The sequence below is a fragment of the Tyto alba genome, unplaced genomic scaffold (assembly GCF_018691265.1).
Source record: "Tyto alba isolate M040663 unplaced genomic scaffold, T.alba_DEE_v4.0 Super-Scaffold_16, whole genome shotgun sequence".
Classification (NCBI taxonomy): Eukaryota; Metazoa; Chordata; class Aves; order Strigiformes; family Tytonidae; genus Tyto; species Tyto alba.
This window is the reverse complement of record NW_024881278.1, coordinates 14,908,509-14,934,648: the sequence shown is the minus strand read 5'-3', so window position 1 is coordinate 14,934,648 and position 26,140 is coordinate 14,908,509. Positions and strand designations below refer to the sequence as shown.

The 26,140-nt window shown below is 36.8% G+C and overlaps 1 protein-coding gene across 4 annotated transcripts in view; it reads right to left on the bottom strand.

The window, feature by feature from the left end:
• Positions 1 to 1,908: 1,908 nt before the first annotated feature.
• NVL (nuclear VCP like) overlaps positions 1,909 to 26,140 on the bottom strand; it is a 42,941-nt gene continuing 18,709 nt past the window's right edge. For 3 of the 4 annotated variants that reach the window (XM_042789570.1, XM_042789567.1, XM_042789569.1), the window contains exons 17-22: positions 25,956 to 26,075; positions 24,012 to 24,111; positions 15,957 to 16,063; positions 11,725 to 11,801; positions 10,145 to 10,233; positions 1,909 to 6,864 (exon numbers count right to left, since the gene is read on the bottom strand). In XM_042789570.1, coding sequence (XP_042645504.1) covers positions 6,731 to 6,864; positions 10,145 to 10,233; positions 11,725 to 11,801; positions 15,957 to 16,063; positions 24,012 to 24,111; positions 25,956 to 26,075 — 627 coding nt within the window. In that variant the 3' untranslated portion in view covers positions 1,909 to 6,730. The remainder of the gene's footprint in view (positions 6,865 to 10,144; positions 10,234 to 11,724; positions 11,802 to 15,956; positions 16,064 to 24,011; positions 24,112 to 25,955; positions 26,076 to 26,140) is intronic. The other variant, XM_042789568.1, reaches the window with a different exon arrangement.

The following is a 26,140-nucleotide window of genomic DNA, read 5'->3' as shown; positions in this document are numbered from 1 at the left end:
TATGTCTGATTAAAAAGCAAAGATTAAAGTAATATTGGGTGAATTTTTGACGGGTCCTTTTATGCTGAAGGACTTAAGCTTTAGAGAAATTTGGTATTTCTAAAGCAGATGTAAGACCTGTTCTATTCAATAGTGGTATAGATGAACTGTAAAGAATCATTGCCTTTCCTTTCTATTTGGATGAAAACTGACTTTGAAAGACTTGAATAGGCTTAAGCTGCAAAACAGTTTCTTTTTAAGCCACCTCTGCATGACTGGTGAATTTAAGAAACAAAAGGTAGAATTAAATCTCTTCAGTGTTGAGGGCTTACCATTAAGAGTAGCTGGACTACTGGACGGGTTTGATATTTTTTAAATGAATTAACTAATTTTCTCCAGTCATAGTTATAATGTGGTTAGTCCAAAGGCATGTCACAGAAATAAGAAATATTAAATTTTTTAAAAATACATGTGAACCATCTAGTTACTGGTTTTTAAGGAATTAAATAATTTTCATTAATGCTACTAAAATATCTGTTAGAAATAGGTTAGTATACTTTTTGAAATATTTTATCTGGAAGTTGGGAGGGAGCTGTGACTAACCAGTGAAGAACAAATTAAACCTAAAGAGCATTAAGAACCCTGACAGTTAACCTAACTATATTTTTTTTTATGAATCTATTCAGATGAAATAAGTTAACTTTGTCCTTTCTACATGCTTGTTAGGGTTTGTTCCTTTCTGTGTACCTAAAGCATCTTACTAGTTTGTTTGGCAAACCTCTCCTTTATGTGAAATTAGCCAGGAGTTTAACTGTCAAAACGCTGCTGACTTTGGGTCAGCTGTGTTAAATGTACCATCTAAATATTTTAGCTGCAATTAAATTGTGCAGAGCTCAATCCCCTTCAGAGCTTTCAGAGTAACATAGTTTTCAGAATAAACTGCCTTACATGGCTTTTAACACCATCTCCCCTCACCCCCCCACACTTATGTGAAGCCACTTAAGTAGAGTAAGTAATGCATCTTGGAATCTGATCATACTAGGCATGAGCATTCTCACAGGACAGGTGTGGGTATATTTCTCTTTCAAAACAACTCCTGCCTCTAGCATTCTTGTTTCGCTGTGGAACCTGTCTGTTCCACAAGTGGCCAATTAACATGTGTTAAATGGGTGCATCTTTCTGGCTACAGAGCTCTCTACTTCACATCCAGGGCAAGGCTTCATACCTGGAACCAGAGGTCAGTTGAAAAGTAGTTAAGACTTGGTTCTGTGTCTCAGAATTCCTCTGAAGTATTTAAATGTAGCCAGCAGGTATGTAGCACATACTTAGAGTCTACACATGTATAGAAATGGATCTGTTCTAGGTAAGTGGACACTTAGATAATGAGCTCAGTGGTTCCCCTCTGCCTCCTTGGCATGAGTTCTTGTATCATCTGAGTTGACATGCCACAGTAGAAATTAAAAGCTGTTCATTCCTTAGTGAGGTTCAACAAACAATAATGTCAGTGCTGTAGATTGCAGGCTGCCATACTAACCCTGTTGGACAAACAGGAGAAAAGTCGCTTTCAGGTAGCAATCTTGCATGATAAGTGGTCTAAGACATGGCTTTTGGAAAGTGTACTCCCCTGTAATTTGGAAGTGTCTCAAAAGACTTAAGGCAAAGCAAGTTCTGCTGTTTCAGCTTGCACATCACAAAGCCCAGGAGCTGCTTCTGGGTCTGCCAAGATTACTTCTGCAACATACTAGGAAAACCAACTGACAAATAGTGTCTAAATCAAGTAGAAATGTCTTTAGTATAGCAACCTGCAACTCTGCACACAAGTAGCTCGTCTCTATCAAAAATCCTCTATTTCACAATCAAGCCTACAATGGTATACAAGACTTCAGTGAGGATAAAAATGTTGGAAAAAATTTCTTATTGAGCCAAGAATGAAAACAGAAATTTTTTTATTGCTGACAGTTCCCTGCATTGCCTCTGCCCCTTACCCACGCTTAAGTTAGCACCTAATATGCTCCAGGACAGAATCATTTTTGTGATTTAGTTACGTGGCTAGCCTGAGGAAAAGGGAGAGAAGAATGGCATGATAAACAATTTCTTGATCTTTTCACAACAGAAACAAGATGCCTAGAAGGAAAACCTCCTTCAGGCATGTCTGCTAGGAGGGGCACTAGCTGCAGATGCAGAACAAAGTAGTGGTCTCTACTGCATGAAAAAGCTTGTTACTTAAAACAATTCTCATTTTCTGTGTAGAAGTGTAAGGGATCTTGCATTTTATTTCTTATCAAGTTGGGTTTTTAGTTATAAGTACTATAACCTAAGCAGAATTTCCAACAAGAACAAGTAGCAGTGTGGATGCAGCACTTTCTTGCGTGAACAGTTGATAAGAGTTCAGCTGCCTGCCCATGTGTGTTCCCTGATGCATATGTAGCCCAGACAAGGTAAGCAAACAGGACACGGACACTTAACTGATCTGGCTTTTTCTGCCCTTCAAGATTTTCTTGTAAATTCAAGCCCTCCTGTGCCCCACTTCCTCTTCTACTATCACATGTTAAGAATGTTCATCAGACACCTTGTATGTTAAACGTGTTTGTGTTAGAACTCCTGACAAGATAATATTGTTACTACTACTTAATAGTATTTCCTTCTTAGTCTTGCCTTGCAAGTCCCACCTTGCTTTCTTGCTCCGTATATATACACAGGAGTAACATCATCTTCAGAGGTGAGGAGGAGAAAATTCTCAGGTGAATATGCCAGGGCTTGAGGACTTCACTCCTTCATAAATTCAGCTGCAGGTATCCTTAGGTATGGTAGCAGGATTTTCCTCAATATATCCATAAAGGAGAAATCATTCATGTGGTTATTTTCAACTGTAAGGAGGGGCTGGCTTGCCACATTTTTTTTTCCAAGAAAGGATGACAAACATTTCTAAATCCTATCACTGAAGTTGTATCACTGTTAGACAGTTAAATTCCTGATTTGAGAATTACCATATCTAAAGGCAGAATGGGTGACAGTTTAAAAATTGGTATTTGAGGTATCATATACTGTTTTCATGGGGCTCCTGCTTGATTTTTTTTCCATTGGTCAGCTCTTGAACACTCAAGCAAAGTGAGTATTGTACTAAAACAGCTTACAGCTTACTTTCACACAATTGTAGCTTCCTATAAAGCAAAACACTTCTATTTAAGAAGGGTGGTAAACCTGTAAAGTTGTAGATTTAGAGCTAAATCAGGAAGAAGTTTATGTAACAGAGATAGTTCTTATATAGTTCTGTACATGACATCTAGGTATGATTTTAATGTAAAATTAGTCACTGAACTGATATGTACTGATTGCATTGCCTCACAGTAATGTAAAATCCACCAGTGAAAATACTCGTGAGATAAAATGGTGATCCTTCATCTTAGATTGCTGGGAATCACAGTAATTCCTGAAGCTCCAAGCCTGATTTACAATTAAAAGCAGACATATAATCTGCTTTACATGCAGGGATGGGCCACAACTCGAGTCACTGGGAATATTAGACCATATTGTCCAAAGTACCAGTTACCGTGAGTGTCAGTAATTTTAAAACACAAGTCTGGTGACTAGATATTTGTAATAGCCTTCCACACTTACCCTTGGGAACAATGTGCAATATCTTTGTCAGATGGCAATTCAGAGAGAAGAATCTAAGATACAAGGCACTAGTCCCTCTCAAGGCAAGGTCAGTCTTAAAGTTAGATCAGGTTGTTCAGAGTCACATCTAGCAAAGCATGACAACTTCTTTAAATGAATTATGACTTGAGTAGGAGATTAAATGATCTCTTCCCTCTTAAGTGGTAAAGTAGGGAAGATGCTTACAGAATAAATGTTGCTTACAACAACTATTTTACTGTTTTTTTATATGGAAAATTAATGACTAAATTTTTCAAGTTTGGTGTCATCAAACTTAAGACTCTGTGAAATTTGCTAGCAGATATGATCCATTTCCTCTTCTGATCCTTGGCTGATGGCTGCAGTGGTTTTAGGATGAATAAGACTGATTCAAGATAGGAACTGAGATTAATGATTAAAGAATTTTGTAGAACGCTGACAGTGGTAAAAAAAATCCATTAAGATTTGTAGGCTTCTGAGATTAGTTGCTCTGGCACATTTCCGTGTTTTGTCTGAACTGAGATACTTCCAAGTTTGCTGATGCTGGAAGTTATGACCCTCTTTCCAAGATGGAATTTCTTGTTTGTTTGTTTTTTAAAAAAGAGGCTCTTGGCCTGTTTCATAAAACAGTAACATTCTTCTTCCTCCAGAGGATATCAAAACACTTAAATTCAAATCTATAGTTTAAAAAAAAATAAAGAGCCAGCTTGTTAGATCACTCTTACTGTTTCAAAGGTTTCTTAGGTGGCTGTCAAACCATAGTATTGCAGCACTTTGCAGATTTCCAAACTTTCTAGACAGCTTGCCATCTGTGGATAGTTTCTGTTGATAAGGTGAAAGCAAGCTGTTAGCTGTCTGAGAACCTGTGCTGGCACAATCATAATGTGTCACTCTGTTTGGGAAAGGCGTGAGTAATAGTATGGTAACATACAGTGCAGCACTTTCCCAGTCTACTTTCACAGCTCTTTTCTCCCAGTAGTTCTTCCAGAGTCCTTGAAAAACATAAATGAAAATAGCTAAGGTTGAAAACAGCTATTTGAGCAATGTAAACACTTTGAAGTGTTGGCCTCTAAGGGATTTTTGATTAAAGGCACCAAATATATCAGAATGGTTATTAGCTCTTCAGCACTAAAAGCATTCATTTTTAAGAAGTAAATGGTGATATGCAGGAAGGGTGTACTGCATCGTTTATTCTGGAAACAGTTAAACTAAGCATGGTTTAGAACAGTAGGTTATGATGACCTTTTTCAGGTACAGTTGAAAAAGTGGAGAGAGATTCAATACAGCTTCTTTTCCAACCTGTCTCTTGAAATCAGGCACAGGTATTGCAGACTTTCCACCAATGCAGAACAAGTTTTTTTGGGAATTATCCAAATGTATCACCTGTGCAGTGACTGATGCAGTTCTTCATACATTATTTGGTCCTAACAGTGCCAAGTAAGAGGAAAAATTAATTCAGACAATAGTTAAAAATAATACAATGTTTAAAAGTGACTTTATGTGTAGTATTAACAAAGTGAAACAAACAAGCTATATGAGCCACTAGCTGTATTTTAAAACATTTACAAGAAAAACTCTAAATGAAGCAAAAGCCCACCACCCTGGCTTATAAATGAGGCTCTCCAGTGATAGCCACCAATGGTATGTAATTAACATGAGACTCTGGCAGAGTTCTTACACTTAATATTGCCATGCCAGGCTCAAATTGCAGCTGCCCACTTTACCAGGGGAGCTGCTGAATTGACACTTTACTCCCCATCCAGTTCTACCAAAATGAACAGACAAGACCTTTTACTAGTGTAACTTAACTAACTGTTCCTTAATCCTTTTCACTAGTCACTAAAAATGTTAGTTTTAGTTTTGAAGAACAGAGATGTTAACTTCCACTGAGAAAACTGGCTTCAGAAGGTGATGTCTGTAAGAACAACATACTTTAGTTTGTCTCAAGTCAATTAAACCAAAAGCAAGTTATCAGAACTCAGATGTGTGTGGGAGAGAGAATAAGAATTAGAAGCACTAAATCAGATGCAGCTTTTTTTATTTTCCAGTATTCAAAGGAAGGATTGTAGAGAGTTTGTCAGATGGAATTTGTTTATTAGATAGGAAGTAGTATCTGGAAATGGGAGACGAATATCTTGTACTCCAAAAGTTATTTCAAAATACTTAACTGAAAATTCTTCAGATGGATGTAACTGAAATACAGGGCTCTGATATGTGATATTTAAGCTGTCTTTGAGATGCAAAATTACATTTCTAGTTAACTCTTAAGAGCCAGAAGGAGGATACCCTAATACTTGCCAGTGCCTACTGTATTAGAATAGATGTTTTAAGCATTTGTGGCTGCTGTTTCTAAACTGTTTGCTTAGTGATTAGCAAAGGGGAAGAAAAGAACCACCAATGCCATCTTTAATGGGCCATTTTTGAAAAGGTCACCAACCATCAACATACAATAATAATGAAGGGAAATAATTAACTTCTCTCTGGCTGTATTCAAAGTGAATATATTAATGTATTTTAGCTGCAGTATACTCTTGGCAACACAAACGCCTATACACAAAAGCTCTGCAGCAATAACAATTCCCATATATATTAACTACTTAATTACAGTAATTAGGATGATGGCACAGCTTTCCTTTCAGTTGTTTAAAAGAACAGGCCATAAGGAAACCTTTAAGACAAACTTCCTTGACAAATGCAAATAATGAAAGGAATGATAAGAAATAAGTAAGATGATAGTGTGTTTTATGTCCTATCTTAAAATGATGTCTTTTGCACATTAACAGAAAGGGTTGAGCATCTTTAGGTGTTACATCCATCTTGAGGGGAAAAAAGGTGGTGGCAAGGTACAGTCCATTCTAAAGGCCCTGACTTTTAACTGAAAATTCTACAGACACAAGTTAGGGCCAGGTCAATAACTAATCTGGGAATGTCAGTAAGAATTCCAAGATGCCATACTAGAAGACAACCTCAAAAGCATGGTCATCCATCTACATGCAATGCATCACCTGTAGCTGAACAGGGACACTTAAATTTCTGGTCTTGTAAAAAACATCAGGTTTGTTTAATCCAGAAACATGTAGTGTCAGTTTGAAATACATGCAAGTATACTGCAACCTTAACTATTCCCACCAGTCTCCAGCATAAAGAGAATCCTTCCCAGGGGAGTAATGAGTCTTACCTTTTTTGATACTGAAGATTTCACCTTCTTAAAAGCTTCTTCAAAGTGTTTACGGGAAATCTTGATTTCTCCTTAAAGAGCAATGCATAATAAATGACTGAAATTGCAGGCATGTGGCAATCAAGTGATTGTTGCATGTATTTCAAGGCAGCATTCATGAAACCTAATGTGCTAGTCAGTTGGATGAGATCTAATTCAGTAGTGATCTAAACACCTGAACTCTGACATAGCCTCTTGTCTATTATCTTAGGCAAGATCATAATCCCTCTACCCCTTGCACCTTAAGCCAAAGAATACTTAAGTGTTTCAGAAAGTTATTTTAGGTATTAGAGTTTCCATCTGCAGATTGATAATTTCATTCTCAAAGACGCTGAGTAAACTGCAGCTCACATCAGATCCCGTTAGAATTCAAGTCCCTTAACCCTTCTGGAAGTGAGTGCCTCAAATCCTGCTGCTTCCAGTTCGGGACTTTATTTTCTATACATATTTAATATTAAGCTTCCCTACAGAGTGTTATTTAGCAAGTACTTAGAAAACTGTTATTCCCATTCTACTACAGGATGTTCAAATTCCTAAATAATTGACTTCATACCATTGCCTTGTCTGGCATTACCCAGAAGGATGCAGGCTTTGACTTTCACAACTCCCTGTGTTTCAGTTTATGCAAATTGCCTTTTTGACCTTAATGCAGCTGTCCACAGTAATTATTCCTAATCACAGCCTTTTGAACAGTTTTTTTAGTACACTGAAATGTAAGCGGAGCTCAAAAAAATCATGGAGTCCTCTGCTCTCACAAGCAAGTATGTTGTTTAATCTACACTTAAGAATGCCAAGGTACCACTATTATACAGATTCATTAAAATGTTAACATTCTGCACAGGTATCTGATAGAAATACACAAAGTATGTCAGAGACAATTTGGTGCATTTTTATGAAATCCAAAAAGTACTGGCTATCTTTAAAAAAAAAATATACAAAAAGGGACACTCGAATAAAGTCATACTTCAGAAGGTGTAATGAATTCTCTGCCTTTGTCTTTGCAACTGAATGTGTCGATTCTCATACCTTATACATTCTTTGTAATTAGATCTATCTGAAGTAAGTATACAGGAAGTACTAAACTAAAGTAGGTCAGTTAGGATGTTAACAGTAAATCATCAGGACCAGCTGGTGTTTACCCAAAGGTTCTGAAGGAGCTTGTCTATAAAACTGCAGAACTGCTGGCTAAGTCATGTAACTTGTTAGAGCCACCAGAGGACTGGTAAATTCCAGAGAACTGTAGGAAAGATCCTCTGGTGGACAGAAAGCTGATTAAAATATATGAAATAACATCTAAGGCTTAATGGTCACTTTTCAGAACAGGGAACAGGCAGCAGTAGGGTCCTGCTCTGGCATTGGTGCTGAAATCAGTTTCAAGCAGCTTCATCAGTGGTTTGGAAAAGAGAGCCAGAAGTGGAAACTCCAAGTTTGCAAACGATATTGAATCATCTGGGCAGTTGAATGCTGGGCCACTGATGAGGAACTCCAGAGGGACATCATAAAACTGAAAATCTGCCTAATTTTTGTTAGGAATCCCCCCCCTACTCCTCCAGACAAACTGCAATGTCTGGCAACTCCCATACAACAGTGACTAACATGATCTGATTCTCCTAGGACTGCTCAGGTTGGAAGTAGAATTTATGGATTCTTACAAGAAATATCACAAAATGGATACCTTTCTATTTCACTATAGAAAAAGTCCCTTTGAGAAAACCACTGTTGAGTGTTAAAAAAGCCCCATCCCTGAATTTATTCTAGAGGGAAAATACTAGGTATAACAAGGAAGTTGCAACAGAGGTTCTACAGAATAGAAGGGAGCAGCACTGATCTCAGCCAGGTAATTTCAAAGTACTGACTGATGCAGACACACAGCACCCATCTAGTCATGTACAGAGTGTGGGAGGGGAGTCAGTTGTGCGTGTCCTGTGGTAACACTGAAGGAAGAAATTCTCCAGTCTGTGTACACACACTATTCTTTTGAAGATATAAATGAGCACGGTCTCAAATCAAAACCAGTTTATGTACTTTAATACCAGCCAGGGCTGACACCTTTGAAAAACAAACCCAAGAACACCCTAAATAAGCAGCTGCTATAAGCCTGCAGATCAAGCTATCCATACATTATGGACTTGCTGGCAGCCAACACATCCATACAATAAGTGCTCAGGCTGCAATCCTAAATGTGAAGGCTGAATTCAAGGGATGACCGTCTTTGAATAAAGCCTGCTGTATTCTGGGCAATTATAAAAATGAACAGGATAAACTCAGAAATTTCCATCTTAAATCAAGAGCTTCTTTCATCTACAGCAAGCAAACTGGGTAAGCAAGTCATATAATAGTGAAGATTTTTATAGTCTGTTTCTTTTTCCCCTCCTCTAAATGAACATGGTAGTTCCCTCAAAACAAATACAAATATCCTGCTCTGTTAACCTACTGTTGTTAAAAACCAGATGAGACTGGATATGTAGTAGATCAAAAAGAATGACTCAAAACCATTAAAATTCCAGTGTGGTTCTCAGAAATCAGAGGCATAATGAAAGCCTAATATATTGTCCAAGGACATAATCTGAAAAGTCACAATTCCATTTTAGCTTTGCATTTTGACCTAAGGGTAAAATAACAAACAAAATTACTTGAAAAAAAAAATCTAGATAAACATACATTTTTAATCTAAAAGATTTTCTATTTCCAATTACATTTTCCTATCTGTGCAGGATACAACTTAAAACAAAAGTGCAGACATTGTACTTGAAACAGTTTGTAACTCCCTGCTAAAGTCCTAGCAAGAGCCACTGATGAGTCAAACATGGCACTCAGATTTTCCTAGCGCCTTTACTACTACTAGATGCATGTATTCAGTCACACAATACAATTGTGTGCCAAAGGTATGTGATCAGTAGGTGTGCAGTTACAACTGTACTCAAATCTGCAAATAAGTCAGTAGAATTAGTCTTTGATAGTAATGTAGAAAATTGGCAGAGACTTATTCAGTCTGGTATATTCTCAGTCAGTTTATACTACTACTTAACATAACCTTTTTTCTTTAAGATACAAAGTTCAATTCTTTTAGAAAAAAAACTTATGCTGAACCTCCAAGATACCCATTTTTTTCCTGTGCTCTCCCCTACATCTACATCAAAGATGCTTATGTGTTCTTGAAACAAATCTGACTTAATTTTTGTTTGGCTCAGAAGTTGTCAATCATTTATGTACAGCAGGCATGCCTTTATGATTGTCTTGAACTATCTTAAATACTTTATATTCTGTTTCTCTTCTCACTGTTCAGTTCAGATTTTTGTAAAGCTTTCTTACCTTTCTTGCTTTGAGTATTCTGCAGGGCCATTTCCTGTCTCAAGGCACAAACCGAAGCCTCACGCACTAGAGCGGAAAGGTCTGCTCCTCTACAGATATAAACAGGTTATTTTAGGATAAATTTCTCTCGTCTTTTGCTGATGGCATATAGGAAGGCAAGACTGCAAATGATGGTAAGAGACTGGTCGTGCTGTCATAAAGGTTCATCTTAAGAACATTGGAAAGAGGTCTGAGGACTACAGAGCGCTGCAACCTTTGTTATGGAGCGACAACCTCCAGATTTTAGCCACAGATTAAGATCAAATAAATATGAAGCAAGGGAAGAGGCAAAAACCCACTCAGAATACTTAAGAATGCCAAAGGACTGATTAATATTGTGCCACTTGGTGGGAACATGATACATTTTTTTTTTTTGTATCAGTCTTATGAAAGATTCAAATGGAATCACCCATTATTATAAAAATATTATTAAACTCATGCTCCAAGTTGCATCAACAGTCAAGTTAACATGCTCTTAAAATAACAGTATCCACAAAACATGGTCAGATCAGTCTGTCTAAATATATGTTTCCAGCTTCCAGCTGTTGAACTTTTCACAAGCCTTCAAACTGGTGCAAGTTACTGAGACAAAAAAAATTTTCACAAATAACTCCCCGTGCTTAATTTAGGGGTGCCAGAAATACTGTCATATTTAAAGAAACCCAAAAAACAACCAATCAAAAAAACCAAACACACACACCCCACAAACAAAAAATCAGAAGCAAAGCCCACAATACAAACAACACCCACCCCCCCCAAAAAAAAAGAAAACAAACAACCCACAAAACCAACACACACCCCCAAGAAAGACAGCGAAGGAAAGAGTCAAAGAAAGAAAAAGTACTCATCTTTCCCAAGTAGGAAACAATGACCAACTAAAAATCATTACTGGTGGTGATAGCCTCCATTTCGAAGATTCAAAAGCAATATTGTGACAAGCAGTGTGTCATAAACTTTATCTTTTGTGAACTCCAGAAAAATCAATAACTATTAATAAATCATTTAAGATATTAAAGCTTTTTTAAATTTTGTAGAACGCAATTGCAAATTATTCTGAGATGGCTATCAGGCTTTCCTAAAACACACACCTTGGTATTCCCAAAGTACAAGTTGAAATAGGTCCTCATTACTTTGTCAAGCACGTTGCTTTCAGCTGTATGACAGAACAAGCTGGTTATGGTTGTTTAACCAATTTGCTTTCATCATCATTGTACATGGGTGCACAACTTGAGAGGGCTCTTTTATCCTCAGATTATGCAATAATTATAAAATAAACCCAAGCAAAACCAAGAGAACTCTACTGATCTGTATTTACAACGCAAAGAGGACTATTTCAGATGAAAAAGACTTTAGCATCCATATATTCCTACCAACTGCTTGGAAAAAAGCACAAGTGAAAACAGCATAAAAGAGAAGGCTTATAAACCTTAAAAGTTAAAGAGATCCTCTTAATAATAACAACATGAGAAACACTATCACTCATCAGAAGACTGTTGGCACAGCACATTAAATATTTAAAGTCAAAACTAGAAGCTACTCACGTAAAACAATGACAATGTTGACTGTAAGCAATTTCTTCAAGGCTTATATCAATATCTAGTGGAGGCCGGGTGCCATCCTAAAGGAGTTGAGATAATAAAAAGAGGAAGGTAAGAACATGTGTTTGTTTTGTTGTTGTTTTTGGGTTTTTGTTTTTTTTTTTTTTTGTTTGTTTGATTGGTTGGGGTTTTTTTGTGTTTTTATTTTTAAAACACATGCCATCCCCAAAGTGATTAAGTTTCAACAATCAGGAATCATATAGGGGTCTGACAAATTCTCTGAAATAGCCACAATTATTAACATTTTTAATCTCAAACTGACAAGAAGGACGACCAGCCTTAAAAACATTTAATTATGAGATAATAAGTAATGCTAAATTTTAACTTCCCACCAACAGATTAGATTTGCTCTAACAAAATGATGGCCAGCCTGTCACAGCACAACGTAACACTGACACTGTTCCATATGTGGACATGCCGTAAGTAGCTGGTTATGTCGACAGCACTGTTTAGCTGAACCTCCTCTAATGTTACTATGTGTTGAAATCAAATAGCTAAGCAATAAGCACGTAGATTTAATACTATCTCATCACCTTTAAGACTGAATTAATTGTATAATCTTTTATGTCCTAGTCACATTTTCAAACTTAGAATTTTCCATTCTTGATTTCATAAAAGTTTACATATACTGTAGACATTACTGTAGAATTCTTGGTACTATTCCATATTATTACTGCTTCCTCCACAAAGATCCCAGAATTGGTTTGTTATTATTTCTGCATCTCCAACAGCAAAAAATATTGAACTTTATAGATTATCTTTGAAGCTAGCCAACAAAATTTTCAAACACTGTAAGTGTGGAGATCTCCCTATTACCCTTGGACTACAGTAAAGTAGTATCATGGTAGTACAGGGATTCTAGATGTCTGTAATATCAAACAAGACCTGTGTTTAGACATAAAAGGACATTTTTTGATACAACTGACATATTTCTGCCAGAAACTTATTTGACAAAAATACACTTCTTCAGATGAACTAATATACCACATGCCTCCAACACTTTCAAGTGAAAAAAAAAAAATGTATAGTAACTGGCAAGTTAAAACCCTTGAATACTTAACAGGTAGTAGAATAATCAAGGACTAGACAGAGTAAGGGAGCAATCTTGAATGAGTGGTAGAATGCCAGTTAGAGAGGGGGCGGAGGGAAAAACCCCAAACCAATAAATAGACAAAGGAACATCCTGATTTTGAGCTGACTTTAACCTGGAAACAGGAAACCTCATACAATTTCATATGGGATACTTTAGTAATTGTTGTACAAGACTGCAAGCCAGAGACACCTTTTCTGGTAAAAATAAATCTTTTACCTATCGCTTTGGGTAGCAATGTAGGTTGGGTATTTTTTGAGTGGGATGATCTGCCTACTCTGGACACAAGCTCAGCAGTATGTGCACCAGAGAAGCTTGATGCAGCTTGCAGGAATGTAAGTATGCTAGTAACTTAAACATGTGAAGACATGCTTCTCTTGCATAATTAGTATGCAATTTGAAAATGACTGATTTGTACAAGTTAACTGAAATAAAACTCTTTCACAACAAAGCTTCAACCTATGTTTATGCTGTCTGTCTTACAACCTATTCTCCCACCATCTCCCTTTTCTACTCATGCTGGCCTTTGTAAGCATCCATGTTTTCCCTCAGCAACCATTCTGTTTCCACATCCTCTGCATGTGTTTGTCAGGAATTTCTGGGAACACATACTGTCACCCAGAAGCCACTCACATCTGCACCAAACATTGTTTTATCTAGCCCTGAGCACATAGTTAAGCAAGTGTTCCTCTACACATATTTTAAAAATTTCCTTACTAGAATGCATGGATGAAGTCTTACAGGAAAGTAAGGTATTTCAATTAATTTAACATATTTCCCTCTCTCTGTACCCCATGTTCTTCTTGCAGTTAACTCCTATATATTTTTTAAAGAAAACAACAACCTATTTGTTGTTCTTAACACTGGAAATAGAAATCTTTGCCTAGCTCCATGAGAACTCTGGTGACTGCAGGTAGTAAAGAGAGAACCACAGCAGCCTCCTCATGGAATGAGGGAAACACACAAGGAAGAGACTCATTCAGAATGTTTGTGTCTCGTTTCTGCTGGCCTCTTAATTAAGAGCTGAGAAAAATAAAAAATCCATTGAAGACAACACCTCATTCACTACAAAGATTTGTAACCAAAATATTAAGGCTACTATGAATTAAGTACACATGGAAGTATCTGGCATTCCAAAAATAACATGCCCTGATAACCAAGAACGGGATCCACAGGAACCAAGTGGTAAACACTATGCAATGCCTTGTTTGTATCACAATAAAGCCCATTATCAGATAAGGCCACAGCGAAGATGTTTTGTCAGCAGAAGACAAGTATGCTCTGATAGCAGGATAATGACAGCATTACCACATCAGATGTGCCACTCCTCTTGGTGTTACCCCAAGAGGAAGATAGACTGCAGACACAAAGATTCCCAGGAGGAAGGAGCAACGACACTTCTCATCAACCTCTTTGATTCTTAAGGGGAATCTAGAAAACAGTTTTCTCTAGCAATCAGTTTGTCATCACCAGTCAAGAGGAAGCCAAGAGATTAAGTGAGGCCTCAACACAGAGCTCTCTATCCCCAGTGTTGCACACAAGCGATCCTGGCCCTACCGCTTGGATGCCTGCAACTTGGTGCTGTGAAAGTGTGTGTGAGCAAGTGAAATCTATGAGAGAGTGAGAGAAATCAGTTTTGTTTAATACCACTTTCTCCTCTCATGAGGTCTTGCACCAAGCTTTGCTGCTCCATTTTCCTACACCACTGATTACAGTGAGAGCACGAGACAGTTACAAATCTCCAAAGATTTTCCAGCAAAAATTAGGGAAAGTAAAGATCAACACCTGTATGTTAAAAAAAACCAGTCTAGTGACTGACCTTTACTACCCACTTCTTCCAGAAGAACAAGGTGTTTGTATTAAGTCAGAACAATCATATAAGCCCAATTTTTAAAGAAGACTGAGTTATCTCTAAAAATAAATTTTTAAAATAAAAACCATAATTCCTTACAGTATGTTTGAAAAAGGATGTTACACTCAAATTCTCTCTAGGTCTTTTAAAAGGCAAACGTTTTTATGAAGAAGACTGTAAACAGTTTTAACTGAAATATTTTTATAAAGCTTAGAAACAATCAACTGATCTACTGCTAATAGCAAACGGGGGCATACTTTCTTTCCTCCATGAAGTAACGCACAGAACAAGTGAAGGAAAGTCTAACATCATTAATTTGTAATGACAGCCTGATTTCTGAACAACCATTTTGGCATGAAAGAACATGCTTGAATTAGTTCTCTCTTTGTGAATTCTCCTATGGGATTAACTGTTGCCTACGTCACAACTTTATGCTTACGCAAGTCTGAATTATCTTTTTTACACAATTGCTAAATAATTTTGGCCACACTTTTCATAATACAGTGCTATTTTTCCTCTATACTGAAGACTTGGTCGCCTTTGCAGATCAAAAAAGATCTGATAGAATACCTGCTCTTAACTATTAGTGTTGATCTACTGGAAAAAGTAGGAAATATCTGAGTAATTCAGAATGTTTTGTATGTTGTTTTTTTTTTTAAGGCCTTGATTACTGCTGTACCATACTTAGAGAAATACTCAAATAGAATTCAGTAATCCACTCTCTGATGAGGCAGAATGTGCCACTAACCACAGAGAGGACCCATGAAGGCAGGTATTTTACATTTTCACATTTACTTTGACCTTTGACTTTTATCATCACAAGCTCCCTTTAATGCTAAAGGCAACTAAGTATCACAATTACTGTTGAACAAATGCAACTGGAGCCTGTGAATCATTTTGGTGAATGTGTGGAACCCCCGCAAAAAAGCTTACAAAACACTTCTAGGCCCATTACTCACACAGATAGGAATCTTTTAATTAAATCTGTTCAAACTGTGACTACAAAGGCAGCAGCTTCTATGTTTAACAGGTTTGTTTTACTCAAGATTTATCAACCTCTTGCAGTCTCACAGCAAATTTAACAGCAGATGAGGCTGATGGTTTATTTTTATGACCTCATGTAATATCTGGAGGTGTTTCATGAGACAGGATCCTGCAATTCTCTGTAAAATTTGATTTATCTTAAATCATTTCATCAAGCTTCAAGATAAGGATTTATTTCCAAATACTCACTTTGGTGATGGTCTTTAAAATAGCAAGTCGATCTTCAGGTGGTGGCAAACCCACATAGAGTGTTTTATCCAGTCTACCAGGACGCAGGATAGCTGGGTCAATTATATCTTATGGAGGGGGGAAAAAAGAGAAAAATAAGAAATTACCCAGAAATGAGATACACCTTTACAAAACTGTACACGTGAGAAGGAATATATGCATACTTGTACCAAGATTCAAAGAAGCATTTGTGTCATGATGTGAAGCTCTGAGAATTAAAATAGCTGATTGAAATAGTCTCATCTTGGTCAAGTAGGAGCCTCTACTGCCCAGTACATTAAGCCACATCTGCTCAAAGATGGCTCATAAATACCAGTTTCATTTCTTCACAAATGAATACAACTCTATCTTTGTCAATACAGTACTAGAAAATGTTTACTGTCATACCTATTATGGTCAAGTGAGGAATTCCAGAGTAATTCATAAACAAGGGAAAAAAATGCTTCCAGTTTGTTCAATTGTAAGGAACTCTACACATATTAACCATTGCAAATCTGCTTGAAAGGCACAGTGACAAATTAAGAATAACAAGTACACAGGGCCACTCATAAGTGTCCATATGTAAACTTCACTGGTCATTTGCATTTCTACTACATATTAATTTTCTGAATGGTAAAACAGAACTGCAAAGTACAGAACTTGTTTCCCAGGAAGAAGTACGGAGTCCACATTTTATTATGTGAGGAGAAGTAAGAAACCAGAAATCATCACAAATGTTTCTAGAGAAAGATTCTATGCTTAAATGTAATAGAAATGTCTAGCAGCCTTTTAGCACCACAGGGTTCACTACTGAACTTCCACAAACAGTAAGTCAGGAGATAAATACTAAGGACTATTGGTATAACAAGAGATACAAACAGGGCATATAACTTGGGAAAGACCTCAATTCCTGTCCATGTTTCAGTACAAACTGCCTCGATGATGTTTCCAAATGCTTCTTGACACCCCACTTCCCCATCTACCAAAAACCAATGACAGTAATACCTGCTCTATTTCACTAAGGAGTTATATTGAGTCACCATCCCTGGAGGTATTTAAAAGATGTGTAGATGTGGTACTTAAGGACATGGTTTAGTGGTGGACTTGGCAGTGTTAGGTTAGTGGTTAGACTTAATGATCTTAAAGGTCTCTTCCAACCTAAACAATTCTACAATTCTATGATATCCTACATACTACAGGACTGTGAACAGCAAAGTCACAAAAACACCCCCAGAAGATATAAAGAAAACTGTACTTTTAGTATAACAGACTTCAAGTCTGTAAGTTATATAGATGTGTTAGGTAGCTATTGCAAGAACCTTACCCAAAAGTAACAGTTGAAGTTACACCTAGGTCTTAAACTGGAAACTATCACCGCCTCCAAATGATGCTGTCAACACCCTTACAGTTGTAACATCCTCCTGACAAAACGTAGCTAACAGAAACTACATGCATTCATGTATATTAAAGGTGAAGAACTGGGAAAAGTTAAGATGTTAATCCTTACTGTACTGAAAATAAAGGGAAGAGGAAAGGGGAAAGAAAAAACCCACCGCCCAACCCCCAAAACAATAGCATGGAAGCACAGCTATCCCTTTTTTGCAAATGAAAAGTTTGCTTAACTGTGTCAAGGCTCAAACTACTTGATCCTACCACAATGTAGTCTTGACTCACTTTTTAAAGATGTGCATAGTTTTGTTCAAGTTACTCTCTCATCTATGCTTAAAGAACAAAAAGTAGAATGAGATGCATACATTAAAAATTGCTCCACTATCTTTTTCTTGGACAAAAGCAGTATTTTTTTTTTCCAAGATACAGTAGTCATGGCCAAAGGCATCTATATAGGCAAGTGTCAGCTATTATGAATGCACCGAGAATGCTGAGAAAAAAAGGAAGAACTTGATATATTAATTTAATCCAGACCAAATGAAACAAGGGTTAAACAGAATCCTTGCCATGGCAGGCCCAGACAAAAACATCTTTCTTACACATCTGTGCACAGTGCTACATGATACTTTATCTTGCCTCTGGCAGAAGTGCACGTTCCTGGTTTTGTGTCTCCATGGATGGAAGTCCTGCCACATTACAGATCAGAAAGTTCACTCAACAGATCAGTTACAAACATCAAAACAAATACTCTCAATAGGGATTGCACTACAACACCATGCACTTGGTAACGTCCCTATTCTGAAGTTTCAAAAGCTCATTAAGCACAGTATGGAAAATACTGTCTCCATTTTGCATGCTGAGAACACGGCACTTGCCACACTATTTGTCCAGCAATACCAACTAAAGATGCATTCATCCACTTGTATGTAAATGACTACACTGCCAGCATCCAAAGAGTTAACACAACTCAACACAACTCACACTAACTCAATAAGCTGCAGTAATAGTGATTTACAATGAGAAGACCACACCAAAGTTTAACACACAGATCTACGTTCCCTATCTCCTTATGAATCAATTCGCTTCACTCTGCTGGTTCAGAACTTGACCCGAAGTTGTTGAAAACTCAAGTCATGTAACACAGAAATTAGAATTTACTCATTGATCAAACTCACTCATAAGATGCACTTCATATCTGTTTGAAGAACTGAATGATGCTCCTCCCCTTTTAGGCATTTCAAAGCGTTCCATTCTGATGATTCATAATGTTCTCACCGTGTCTATTATTTCAAAACTAATTTTAGATACATTTAACATTTTAATGAAGTTAAGGTAGTTGTCATAGATAACTCTTTCAAAGCCTATTATTATCTTTCAAGTTTGAAAGCGAAACATGGAAATGTGTTCTTTTCCAAGCAGTTGTCTCAGAGAGAATATACTTCTATTAACAGAAATGACTGGTTAATAATTTTCTGTCTTGGTTTTCTGATTTAGTCAATAGTGTTGACTATGTTGTTAGAAGACAGTAGTACTATTTTCCAAATAATTTGGCAAAATTACATAGGAAGACATTTAGTATACATTCATTCCTTGTTTTTTTAAGGTTAAAACAGGTATTAGTGTCCAGAGAATTATGTAATATTTCAGTTTGCTACACTGCTCTCCAAACTACTGCAAAATTTTATCCTCTTCATTAAGTTTCATGGGAAGTATCTTTGCATGAATCCCTATGTGTCAATCTATTGTCCTCTAATGAAATCGGTTAGTCTCACGCTCGTTTCCAGCTGATTATTCATGTCTTACCTCGACTGTACAAGAGTCAACAACATTTATGAAAGTTCAGTGCATACCAGCAACAATGCTGAGTCCATCAAACTTCTCCTATACTCACTACAGCTTTTAAAATTGTATTTTAAGTATACAAGATCTAGGTCCTCGCATTCATGGGATTCTGGAACGTAGACTCAGAAGCCTTGAAAGGTTTTCTGAGACTCCAGATGAATACTGCAGTTAACAACTTTGCTTATACAACAAACAACTCCACTAAAGCTACTGTGAAAGATACATAATATTCAAGGGCTGGTGAAATGCAGAAATATAATTTGTGTGAATTAGGACTATCATGAAAGAAATTGTTCCGTGCCTCACACATTATGTGCTTTTATTAGATCTTATCTTGCCTTTAATTCAGCAACATGTATAAACAGGTACAAACATAACAAACAAAAAACCCAAACCAAAACTGTAACCATTGTCAGAGACTGAAGATTATTTTTTTACTGCATTTCAAAGCATGTGGTTCAGGTGAATAACTTTAGAAAATGAACATAAACTTGCTAAAAAAAAAAAAAATAAAAATCAAGAACTCACTGAAACTAGGACCATGCTCTAAGATAACAGTAGAAGGGGGATTCTGCAAGAATTAATTTTAAAAAAGCTAGAGAAAAAGACTATGAATAAAAGAAAATACTTCACCATAATTTACATCAAGTTTAAATCACTATCAGTTTGTAGTGTTTCACTGATTTCTTTGTCTGTGTCCTCAGGTTACATACAGTTCCTTAGATCCCACAGCAAATACCACTGATGCTTTCTTTGGTCAGCATTTCTCTAAAGAGTTTATAAAATGTTCAAAGTCTGGGCAAGTAAGAAAAGAGCAGAAAGCAGCAGGATCCAATACTGAAATTCCCACTGATAATAAGAAAATTGTGGAAAATTACAACCTTAGTTAACAGTAATGCTTGATGTTTTTTTAAGTATTTAGTCTCAGATTTGGGGAAGGAAGTAGACTGAAAAAGAATATAATTATTCTGACCCATAAAGTTTCTAACAGGACATGACATCTCTGCCATTTTTTTTTTTCTTCCCTCTCTTTTTAATGACTGAGTGCTTTAGAAGTTTAATCCTCTTCAGACAAAATTTGATAGTGGTTCTGCGTTTAGGTGGAAAGAGATTGAGTTGGGAATACTGCATCTCTGCTAATTTAGTAGTAGTCAGGAAAGATCTACAGAGGACTTTCAAAGTCACTGAGTAAGTGCAGAAACCATTCAAACATCCTACTTTTAAGGACAGATCAAAGGCTTATTTCAGCACTGCCAGAATAAGAATTACCACTTGCAGACTGTAGAAGATAAACAAAGGAACCAACCTATTGTGCCTGCCCTTCTGGCAAAACGGGAATTAAGAGTGTTCCAAGTCCTTTAAGTCTATTACAAAAAAAGAATTTGGCAGTCTTCAGCCACAGGGTATATAAAACCATCATTTCACAATAATACCTCATCACAGGTGCCAATGCCTCACTGGAACAACTGTGCCAGGTACATACCTTGATGCCCAAACTGGTTAAGCCACTGCTGCCCTACTGCTAGTACTATTATTCTTTATAATAATCATTTTTTTATGAGAAGACTTCTTCTGGCATAATGATTTCTGAGACTACAATGCTGACACCATACACCAAATCATGAACAGTACCAGCAACCAACTATAAAAGCTACCATGCATGCAACCACTCCAAAAAAGAAGCATCTTGAAAAGCCATTTTCTCTCCCACTAAATTATATTAACATGGATTAAAAAAGATGAGATCTCACACTTCACAGTACGAGCCCAGTAGAATATTTCAGGAAGTTCTGCTAGGAGACATATATTATTTAGTTTTATATTATACAACCCCCCAGCACTTCCATTCAACATAACTATGACAGAAAAGTCTTTCATACAAATGTCAGACATGTAAGTAAAAGAGCTTTTCAGGTACCACAACTTTTATTGTTTGAGGGAATCATTAAAACATACTAGTCAGTATAAACTATAGTTCTCCTACAGATCTCTGCTTGGATGTTTCATTCTCATGGCAGTAAGAGTGCTTTACTAGCACAGACTTCACTGTTCTCTAGCTGCAGTGTGCCCCTATTAAACACCCACACCATACTAGCAAAATTTAATTTGGTTAACACTGCGTCTTCCTAAGCTTCATTAAATAGTGAATAAACTGCACAAGAGAAAAATCAGTTTATTCTATTTAACCACTCTGATAAAAGCTGCATGAATTGGAAACTAGATTTCTTTACACTGACAAATGCAGATAACACAGCAAAAATTTGTAACCTAAACCTATCCAAAGTGTTATTCATACACACAGCTGATATCCTTCTGAAGCAAGGGATGCATCCTATCCAAACTGCATAGATAATTGCCACCTCTAGCAGAAGTTGGATGTGCCAAGCTTTGCCATTCAGAAAAAAAAATATTTTATCATGTTGGCAAAACAACTTTATCAAGATACAATTAGTTTCCATTTACAGAATTTGCAGATACATTTATACCCTTCAATTTGATGATTATATTTGCTATCAATGCCATTGCATTTTCTTTATGTTTGGCATCTTTACCTCATATTCACTTTTTTAATCAAGGTCACTGGCTAGTAATACACCAAGTTCATGCCTTACAAATTTCCCAGCTTCCCTCAAATATTAGTTAAACCCTCATTACTCAGGAAAGTTTTGTAATTTTAACTATTCTGATATAGTAAAACAGTACATTTACCACTGCAGCTGTACAAGGCAACAGTGACTTTTTAAAAGGAAAAAAAAAAAAAGAGATTCCCCAAACCATTACAGAGGTTCTTTACACCAACATAATGTTAAAACTGCATCCAGTATAAGGCTTATTGAGGGATGGATTAACAATTGCACAGATGTGTATTTCATACTCATGAAAATGAGACTCATAACCAAGTATTGGATGGGTGTAAATCTAAACCCAGCAAATCTGGGAATTAGGACAAACCTGCCACACAAGGATTCATAAATTGAAATTAATGTCTGAGCAACATTTACTCTGAACGGGTCCTTGTAAAGCTACTAAATCACTTGCATTCAGCTGCCTCTATGAGAGGAGTCTTTAGCTCAGAACAGTGGACCTAAAAGTATTATCCCCACGTGGAACATCTGAGGGGGCACTGTAGGAAGTCACGCTGGTGATTTCCTCAACTTCAAGTGCTGGAGTTCACAGCCCAAGCTACCAGTCACAGATAATTACAAGTTTATTGTGTAATCAGCAATTAGATATGAAGCCCCCGAGAAACACTAACAAATAAGGCTGCTTGATATAAATACTTGCACTAGCGTGTCTAATTTAGTGAGACATCTCTCTCCTAAGGCAATTGACACTAGTACTAACACCTTGGGCACATCCAGCTGTCTCTATATATAGATGTGCTACATTGTATAACCTTATTCTCTTTTCTACCTTGGAATAGATAGGTCAGAATCATCAAGCTCATGTCAGGAACACTTACCACTTTAAATAAAAGAATTTCTACAAGCAGATATAGATTTAAGCATCCACTTCACCATGTAGAAGGCTTGATAGTCTGTCATGGTGAAAGAATTTTAGTGGCAGGAAAATTTTCCTCAAAATCAAAATCTTTGAGGTTTTTGACCATTGGAAAGAGCCAAAACCACCTCACAGTTGCCTATTTTAGGTGATTTCAGACCAAATTTTCCTTAATCTATAGGACCCAAGCAATCTGTCAAGTATTTTAACTTTCTCATCTTCCAATTTATCCAAAGTATACGCTACTTTTTTTCCCCGTTAAACCACTTCTAATTAGAATTCTACATCTTGTCCTTACTTAATACATTCAAGTATGAAACAACTGTCTTGTCACTACCAGTAATTTGCCAAACACATGCTATAGGCACAAAGGTTCTTTCCAAAATTCCAGTACCCACTTCGTTTTACCAAGATAGACTACTAACCCTGTATTTAATTTCCCTTGCAGTATTCAGAAAAATGCTCATAACCAAGGAAGTGTAACATCTTCACGCATATGTTTCTTTCTATACTGACAACAAATTCCTTTACTTCTAACTCTCAGCTTCTAGATGGAGTTCAAATTCAGGAAGAGACAAGTTTACTGCTATGTATAAAAACACAAAACTTCTCCATAATACAAAAAAAAGAGGCAGAAAGTTGGTTGTAAAACACATTATGGTTGTAAAGTAGATGTCAGTGTTCAGTTTATTAACTAAGAAGATGCTGCAGGAATTGCAAAAGTTACCAAAAACTGAAGTGCCAGCAAGAGAGCACAGACAGCTGTCAGTATGAAAGCTTGATAGAACATAAGGGAACAGAAGAAGAACTTCAGGCTGAGGCAACTGAGTTCGAACATGAAGCCCAGGAAGGAAAAGATAAGCAAATGGAAAAATGATTTAACATGAGATAGATGCCTCAAGACAAAAAAAAAAAAACGTAAACAGCAGAAAACTAGAAGATTGCTTTGGATAGAATATCAATTTAAGCAGAAAAAAAAAAAAAATCTGTTTTATTTATCTTTTGTTCTTTTATGTTCCAAGGAGATAATCCAAAGTCCAATTCAGCCAAAGGTCTTTCACGACATTTTACAGAAATGGTACGAGGTGCTAATTAAGACACATTTTAAAGATGTTGCTTCATTCTCAGTCACGAGAATGTGGAACAGATGAATTGATCAGAAAAAGTATGGATTTGAGGAGACATTGTCATTTTAAATACAGAATAAGGTTAGTTATAGAACTCAAATATGTAAGAACACATGATTTCATTAGAAGAGAACCAAGGACGTCTGATTTCTCTTGTTTGTGATTTTTGGGTCCTTACCTGGCCTATTTGTGGCAGCCATAATGAAAACCTGCTGACGATTCTCTAGACCATCCATCTCTGTGAGTAACTGGTTAACTACTCGGACACTGGCTCCTGACTTTAAAAGGAAAGATTTGTCAAAGATTAGGAAACAATGGGAATATGAATGTTTCAAAGTAAAAGAAACGAAAGATTTACTAGTTTCTTGCACTGAACTACTACTCAAATAAAAAGTTTATCTTTCACACTTTCAATGTAGCTACATTCTGGATTTCTACTACCATATTCTTAGTATGTTTCCACTCCAAATTCTTGCTACTTATACACTTGTCACACATTTTAACATGCGGCAAGCCTTTTCTTTCCCATTAAAAATGAAGGACTCACTTAAAGAAGTACATATAGATGTTTATACTAATCATTCTCACATCTACCTCAGCAAAAACACCCAAAACTTCTCAAAATTCAGGTTTTTTGGGGGGTGGGGTGGTGGTAAATTAATTCTCCAAATATTTAAATTTCTGAAACAACCGTTTCAGCAGGTGAGCTACTCAGAGTTAACATTTAACTCCACAGTAGTGACATCCTATAACCAAACTCAATAGCTTAATCTGAATTTCATTCTAGTCAGGAAGACAAAGAGAGAGAAAGCACAGGAGCTGGAGAACAAGAACTTGATTATGCAGTAAAACTGCCTGATGATTTTGAAGAACGTTGTTCTATGTGTTACTGTTTTATTTTAAACACACAAAAATATAAATCCACCTATGGATAGTTAGAATACGTGGTGAAAATGCACATAGGTCTCAAAAAAACAATGGAAACACCAAACACCCCCGAGTTTCAATTACAAATCCCAAGTATTGTCACCAGTATCACAGCCTGAGTAATAAAGTCACCAGTCTCCTGCCCAGACAGTGCCTCTACTGTGAAGAACAGGGGTGGGCTTCTAGGCACCAAGTTGCTGCCTGCTGCTGCTGCCACAGAAGTGAAATATAGCAAGGTCAAAGCACACTTGTTCCCCCTCTTTGGCTACCATCCATGCCTACTGTGGCACCTAGTACTGGACACCTTCTTTTATGGCTCTGTGAGAACCACCACCTCAGGACATTCAAGAAGTCAAGTCTGAACTTTTCAGCTTGGCTGGTTTTCATAGGATGTGAAGTATGCAAATTCAGAAGACAAGCTACAATTCAGAAACAGTTGATCAAACTTCTCTCTCCTATGGACTGGAGCTACAATAGTCTTTCAGTTAAAGTTGTTGGTGGTAATACCTGAACAGTACTGTACTCAACTTCTCTGTTGCAAAAAAGCATCTTTTCTTTCAGTCATCAACATACATGCACCAGTACAGTATCATAAAACAGATGGACTTCCTCTGCATAAAAAACAGAGTGCCTTTCCTTTCCACACACTAACAGTTTGCACTAATACCACCCCAACAAAAGCAGAAGTTATTCTCTAGGTGTAGGCAGTTCCTATTCCAAAATAACAACAGAACTCAAGACAGAGAAAACTTCACAGGCAGAATACCTCTAAAGTCTAATGCATTACACTTATGCTCTTGCCTCAAGTAATTTCATGACCCAGTTCACACTGTCCAAATAAATATATACTTCATGCATGTGTAACAGTTGCATACAGGTGTCAGGATTTGGCCATAAATTAAACATGATATTAAACTGCACTCCATCTTTTCTTATGGATCTACACATCCCAGTCCATGGATATACACACATTCTCCAGATATTTTTTTTCTGTATATGAATACTAAAAAAAGTATTAAGCTTTATAAAAGTTGACCAACATATTTGTCCTCAAATGTGAGGAAAACCTATCAGATTGTTTTTCTTGATAGATACTGAACGTAGTACCCTTCCAGGTACTTCCATTGCCAGCATAACATCACAAAAGCTGCAACTGAGAGAACTGATCTACAGAGATATTTTAAGACAGATTCACCTCATGGTCAGACCTCCGAGGGCACAAAGCATCAACTTCATCAAAAAATATAACACATGGGGCTGAATTCCTGGCACGCTGGAATACCTGACGTACAGCACGTTCACTTTCACCAACATACTAAAACAAATGACAAATCACAGTGAAACAATGTAAGTCATTAAGATTTTGCTTGAAAAAAATAA